Source organism: Akebia trifoliata, chromosome 11, assembly GCF_017979445.1.
Source record: "Akebia trifoliata isolate Shusen 1 chromosome 11, ASM1797944v1, whole genome shotgun sequence".
NCBI lineage: Eukaryota > Viridiplantae > Streptophyta > Magnoliopsida > Ranunculales > Lardizabalaceae > Akebia > Akebia trifoliata.
In genome coordinates this window covers 8,883,023-8,890,080 of record NC_141385.1, presented here as the reverse complement: position 1 = coordinate 8,890,080, position 7,058 = coordinate 8,883,023, and the positions used below count along the sequence as shown (strand labels likewise).

At 35.1% G+C, this 7,058-nt stretch overlaps 1 protein-coding gene across 1 annotated transcript; it reads left to right on the top strand.

Annotated features, from left to right (window-relative positions):
- Positions 1 to 4,101: 4,101 nt before the first annotated feature.
- Positions 4,102 to 6,517, top strand: LOC147390772 (nascent polypeptide-associated complex subunit alpha-like protein 1). Its single transcript, XM_086459797.1, has 4 exons — positions 4,102 to 4,262; positions 4,339 to 4,435; positions 5,811 to 5,941; positions 6,037 to 6,517. Exons 1-4 carry the CDS (start codon positions 4,197 to 4,199, stop codon positions 6,379 to 6,381), a joined length of 639 nt encoding a protein of 212 aa, XP_086315923.1. The 5' UTR covers positions 4,102 to 4,196; the 3' UTR covers positions 6,382 to 6,517.
- Positions 6,518 to 7,058: the final 541 nt, after the last annotated feature.

Below are 7,058 nucleotides of genomic sequence, written 5' to 3'. Positions count from 1 at the left end.
TAATTTTCTTTACGAGAATATTTTGGTCAAGAGAAAAAGTTGTATGATGAATTCTCTTTTTATATAGGTAATAGATAACTATTTTTCTCTTATAGACTTGGACTTCAATATCTTAACAATGCTGCCAAATACATTTTTAGTCATGGTTAGCGATTCCAGACTTAGAAGTACTAAACTTAGACAAACATATATTTTTTTCTCGATTTTGGTAGTTAATTTTAACTCAAGTAGTTGAGATTGACCCCACTTTACTTAATCGAAATGCTTTTGTAGAACCATTGTTCTAAGAATTGTGTTGCAACTTCAATTTCATGTTGACAATGTCCAAGAAATATTTTTTGAGGGTCTAAGAACACTAATAGAAATTGTACAACATGTTTGGAGAAATCAATTGAAAAATATTTCAAATTTTGAAATTAACAATTTTAAACACATACGCAGGTGTACACATGCATATTTACAAAATTTCAAGAGCTCCAAGATCCAAAATATAAAACACACATTGAAAATGAGTAGATTCGCAAAAAACAAATGAATTAAAAATTGAACTTGTTAAAATAGATGCAAGTATATCAAATAATCAACAAAGAACATAAACCAATAAAATAGAGAGAACAAACAAACCCAACAAGTGAGAGAGAGATTGAGAAGCGAGCTTGTTAAGAAGACCTCTCACCATTTTTTGTTTCAAACCTTAATAACGAAGTCAAACGAATCAAATGAACTATCAGAACAAAACCTTATGCTCATATCAGAAGAAAAAATAAAATAAAAATGTTCTTCGTGGAACCCTGACCCTCAAAGAAAGAGAATGGTCAAACTCTATTATCTCAATTACTACTTATTAGATCTTGTGGTAAGATGAGTCATTTGGTTTGATGACAATCTTAAGAGGTAGAGAAAAAATAGGGTTTGTAGAGACAATTATTAGGAATTGAAGAGACAATTAATTAATGATGATACTGTAGACATGCAATTTTTGTTGAAAACTCAATCTTTACTTGAATTTAGAGTCGTCACCATTCTTTTTTAGAATAGGGTGTGAACAGGTACCCGATTTTTTTGTTGTTGAAAATGTTAGTTTTGTAGTGGCTATCGTATGGATTTGACACTAACCTACCTAAGATCTAGGTAAGGGATCCATTTAAGAAATAGTGAAGGTGCTAGACACCTTATTTCCTCCATCTTAAGTGGTAGTAACCTATGTATTGATCATTTTTTTTAAATCTAAGAGAGAAAGTTGATGAAAATAAAACTTGTACCCTCAATCTTTGAAGGATTTTATTTTGGGCTTAGATTATGGGGGCCATCTCATTAAGAGAGGGACCTCGTGGTGATTAGATCACAATGACTTACATTTTAAGAGAGATAAACCTCTAAAATAAAGAGAAAAAAAGGTGAAAGGGGAGATAGAAGATGGAGATATAGAAGAGAGAGAGAGAGAGAGGGAAAATTATTTTCCTACACTCACCTTGAAGTTTTGAGTCTCTTTTTTTAATATTTTTCTTTGTGTTCGTGAAGTATTTCTTGATCTCAACTTTAATGTAGAATTTGAGGGTTGAGATGCTTGTAGTGTGAGAATTTGAAGTTGATGAATTTTAGGTTGAGAGTCTTTAATTGGTTTGAGAGTTGAGAGAATTGAAGCTTCAAATAGGAGGTTCAAGTATGTCTTTTTAAAGAGTGAGGGATTCAATAAGAGTTGAGAATTACTTTTCAGATTACAATAGTCAAGGTTAGAAGATGGAGGACAATGACATCAAATTTAGGCATGAGAGGTTTGAATTTTGGGATTTAAATGGGGATAAATTCGTAAAAGGGGTAGATGAGTTTATTTTGACCCAAACTCACGGATAAAATCCAATTGGGTTTGTTAGGCAATCATTCCTAGGTTGTGTGTTGGTTATTGTTGAGGGGTGTGGGTATAGGTTAAAATAATGATTATGTAAGGGGGGGGTAGGTATTTTGCTTTTGGGAGTGTGAAGGTATTGTGACATGTGTCACAAAATGATAGACATGTGTAACTTTTTGGTGGGGAGATTAAGAAGAAGGGGTGTGAAGATGACTTGTGACGAAGGTTTGGAGAAAATGATAAATGTTGATGATAACAAGTGATATGGGTTGTGTAGGTTTTGAGAATGGTGATTGGGTTAGGTAGATTGATTTTGGGAGGTGAATTGTGGTGGTGACAAGTGTCCCCCTTGATGATTATGGGTTTTTGATCTTGGGTGGACCTTGATTGATTAAGATTATGGACATGGGTGTGGTTTTGGGCTTGAGTAGAGGCTTGATTTAGAATAAACTTTTGATATTGGACTTAGGATTATCTTGTGATTTATGTTAGATTGCATGGGTTTAAGGTTAGGCTTGGTTGGTTTATTAATTGGTGCTTTGGCTAGGGTTAGGTTGGATTGAGGTTTTTTAAGAGTTGGATTGTTTAGAGATTTTGAGAATAATGGAGGTAAGTTAGAGATGACTTAGAGGATATTGATTAAAGTGATGAGTATGAGACTCATTTGCAAGTCCATTGGTAAACTAAAAGCCTTGGGTTTATTTTATTGCTACAAAAAGTGAAAAAATTCAAGAATTGGGTTATTAGGTCCTTGATTGAAAATTCGATAAAAGACAAATTTTTATGGGCTTTATCGAGGTGCGTCAGTGCAAATTGGGGTGTCTATAGATACGAAGTAAGGTTTGTAGAGAAAAAGTATGGTTTTACAGCGAAGCTGTAGAGACAAAGGAAGACGTTGAATTTTATTTTATTTTATTATGTATACAAGGGATATATTTTCAAATGGGGGTATTTTTGTCAACATAAAAAATTATATGAAACAATTCTCTTTTTATATAGTAATAAACAATAGATACTCCTCCAACTTTATTATCTTTCCTCTACTACCTCTTTTTAAAAATATCCTTTTAATTTTATTATCTTTCCTCTTTGACACCTTAACCCCAAAGAGGATGCTCGTGCTAGTTGGCATGGGAAAACTAGTATGGTAATGAAATGAGATGTGCGTGGTAATAGATATTATAATTAAGTACCTTTTATTTACATTTGTAATTTCGATTTAAATCTGTCACTTACGTTGAACTCATTTTGGGATAAGTCTTTCAAAATGATCAATCAATGTTCCTGCCTCATCGACTAAGTGGAATCCACTACAAAAATTGTGTGGTTCGACATGGTTAAAACTAAGCCCTAGAACTGGATAAGTTAAATTGTTCCTGGACAAGATGAAGTGAAAAGCCAAGATTGAAAGTCATGGATCCGATGTTCTAATCTAATTCTTATTGGATTGGTCGATCTAGAACGATCGACCCAATCAGATCTGATCCATTGACATGCTTACTACACTCAACATTTTGATATATTTAAAGTTTAATACTAGAGTGACCTCAAATACTGACCTCATATCGAACTATGCTGACATGAGGTGTGTACAAACCATATATGCTTTTCATCGATGTACAAGTGAAATGTGTTGTGGTTTGTGGAGGTTGGTAGCACTGGTCAACAATGAGGTACTGTAAATAAAGTCACGCCTTTACGCTGATCGAATTGGTAAAACCCTAGTTGGATTTCCTGAGGTATTTATATTTCTTATTTTTTGGTAAAAGGGTGTAATTTGTAACTACGAGTTTTCTTTTCATAGTGGAATCAATGTGATTCATGAACATACATAAATCTTAAGGAAACCACAGAAAATCTTTGTGTGATTGAATCTTGTGTGTGTTTTTCGATTTGTTTTTTTTATTTCGATTGCACCTATTTTCTTAACAAAAAGCACCTATCGTTCTGTGCACACCTCTTAGTTAGCAAAGTGCGGAATGAGGCCACTTTAGCATAACTCATCTTTTAAACATGAGTCATGTTGGAGTGACCTCATGATTGACCTCATTTCGCACTTTGCTGACGCAGAAGTGTGCACAGAACCATAAATGCTTTTCGCTCCTTTCTCGATGAAAAACATCTATGGTTCCATGCACACCTCCACGTTAGCAAAGTGTGAATGGAGGTCAATCACATTTTAAAAGATCAGATCAACTTTGAAAATCCACTCAAGATGCAGAGGGAGCACCATCTTCAATGCTCCCAAGGTGCACCACATGAACCCTACATATATAACAATGTTATCCGAAAGAGTGAGCAAAGCTTGGTCACTCTTTAACACAATCTTCGTTGTTCTTCAAAGAAAATGCCAGGTCCAGTAGTCGAAGAGGAGGATCATCTCGCTTCTCTCAAAGAACAACAGAAAATCCAGGTATAAATATGCGTATCTACGTATATAATATGGTCTTTTTTCCTTTTGTTTTCTTATTTATACGTATATTTTACAGAGCGACGAACCAGTCGTTGAAGAAGTGAAGGAAGACGAAGATGACGATGATGATGAAGATGACGATGATGATGATGAGAAGGAAGATGGAGCCGAAGGTAATTTAATTTATTTAATTGTATAGTAATCGTATCATTTCTCATCTTAAGCTAGGGTTTCCTCTTTAATACTTGTTTGATGTTTTATCTTACATTCGTACTTAATTGGTTACGTGGTTTCATCTGTAATTTCGACTTTAGGATTTTATATATTTCTAGGGTTTCGATTTAGATTATATCAGATCTTTTTACGTGGTACCAATTTTTTTCTTTTTTCACGATTTGATAATAAGAAGATATTGGTTTTTTTTTTTAAATATATATTTGTTTTGGGTTTTGTATCTTTGAATTGATGCACAAAACAGGCAAAAAAATAGTAAAAAACCCACTTTTATGCGAGTATGAACTATGTATATGGTTTTACTGACTCACAAGTCTTTGGGTGAACCTGATTCGATGAGCTTTCTATTTGAGTTGAGCTTCCTAGCTTTGGAACAGACCAGAATTTGCTACTGTTTGTGGCTAATTTGCATTAAAAAGGTAGACTCAAATGCATTTATTTGTGGGATTTGCTTTTTTTTTTGTTAGCAAGCCCATGAAAACACTACATTCACCACATATACTTGCATCTATGGTGAACAAGCGAGGCCCTCATATGATATGCCTTTGTTTCTTCATTGGGAAATGGTTTGGTCTTTGTGATGTAAAGTAGGACAAATCGATGGAGAAAATAAGTAGCTATTTTTAGAATGGGTTGGGATCCATAGACTCATTGAAAAGTGAACTCGTATGTTCACACATACGAGATTAGGCTGGTGTTTAGCACACATTGGGCTCCTAAACAAGCTGTACAGGCAGCCCTATGTGTTTTAAATCCAACCAAAACGTGCCATGTAGACACCGTTTGTTGCTATAGGAATGGGACACCGTTTTGGATTGCAACTCATTTTTAAATGCTAAGGTGTAAGGCAAGGGATTATTTTGACTAGCCAAAGCCTTAAGTTATAAGACATAAAAATTATCTAATAGGAGCGGAAGATTAGAAAATTAAAAAAAAAGAAGGGAAAAGTTATGTCACACCGGCAAGACAGAAACTTGGACATTGTAAGAGCCAAAGTAACACTACTGGATAGGAATAAGTCTCAAATAATTGGCATTTATTGGGTCTAACTTCAAACAAATGGCATTGAAAGTCTGAACTCAGATATAATCTATCCTTGGAGGTGTTTGACCATCCCTGGCTGGGTTTCACAGACGTCCTATTCTTGATGGTTGTCCACAGATTGGATGCTGTGGTGGGTAGTCCTCGAATTAGAGGATTTCAATAACTACTCAAGTTTGATCCCTGTTTTTTACGATTCTTCTTTTGCTATTGAGGGTTCTTTTCTGATTCACTATGATAGCTTATTTCTTGTCCTTGAAATTTTCTTGATAGGTGAACTAAGTACAGGGGCTAATGGCTCAAAGCAGAGCAGAAGTGAGAAGAAGAGTCGCAAGGCAATGTTGAAGCTGGGGATGAAACCTGTTACCGGTGTTAGCCGGATTACCATTAAGAGGACCAAAAATGTAATTTTTTTTTTTAAATAACAAAAAGTCTTCCCATTTAATCCGTCTGCTTATAATATAGATGACTCATGATCATAACATTTTGTTGGGTTCAGATACTATTTGTAATCTCAAAACCCGACGTCTTCAAGAGTCCAAATTCTGAGACGTACATCATTTTTGGTGAGGCAAAGATTGAGGATTTGAGTTCTCAGCTGCAAACACAAGCCGCACAACAATTCAGGATGCCAGACATGGCATCCGTAATGGCAAAGCCAGATGTGTCTGCTGTGGCCGCACAAGCTGATGAGGAAGAAGAGGAGATCGATGAATCTGGGGTGGAGCCTCGTGATATTGATTTGGTGATGACACAGGCGGGCGTGTCAAGGGGCAAGGCCGTTAAGGCTCTCAAGACCCATGGAGGAGACATAGTTAGTGCTATTATGGAGCTCACTACCTAGCATTTTCCTATTATTGTTGTTATTATTAGGTTGATGACCATTTTGTTAAGCTTGAATTTTGTTTGCCATTTTGATGTTTGGATGGAGTTTTCTTGAGACATGGGTGTTTCCCACCTGAATAAATTTTTTTCCCTAATGTGTGCGGTCTTTTGGAATTTAAATTTTTTGCTAATGTGGCCATTTTATAAACTTGGTGTTTTGTTGATCCTTTTAGTATTTTTTTACTTTTTATATATATATATATATATGTGTGTGTGTGTGTGTGTGTGTAATTGCATTTCTTTTATTTTTGTAATTCTTCTTTTTTTTGTCCCTCATTTGTAATGGTACACTAATTAAATTGCTGTACAACAATCCAAATGGTCATGCCATGGTACATGTGATGCAACATGTTCGTCAATGTGGGACCCTTATTTAATGGATCTGTTATAATTGGTTATAACAGCCATCGATGTCAGTTGAACCAGGGTATCTATGCCATCTGATTAGTTGAATTTTCTTTGAATTTTTGATGGACATAATATTTTCTGATCATCAAAAGGCAGGCAACTTTTATGAAGGGCAGCAACATTTATCCTGATTTTTGTGGTTAACTTGTGAACTAAAAGGGTCTAGAGCAGCAGTGGAACAAAAATCAAGGATTCAGAATTGTTGCCTACGGGGTTCTGATTCTGTGT

Excerpts from the sequence above, each read along its gene's own strand:
- LOC147390772 (XM_086459797.1), top strand. The coding sequence starts at position 4,197 with ATGCCAGGTCCAGTAGTCGAAGAGGAGGATCATCTCGCTTCTCTCAAA. Across the intron at positions 4,263-4,338 it reads AAGAACAACAGAAAATCCAG|AGCGACGAACCAGTCGTTGA; the intron begins GTATAAATATGC and ends TATATTTTACAG. Across the intron at positions 4,436-5,810 it reads GAAGGAAGATGGAGCCGAAG|GTGAACTAAGTACAGGGGCT; the intron begins GTAATTTAATTT and ends TTTTCTTGATAG.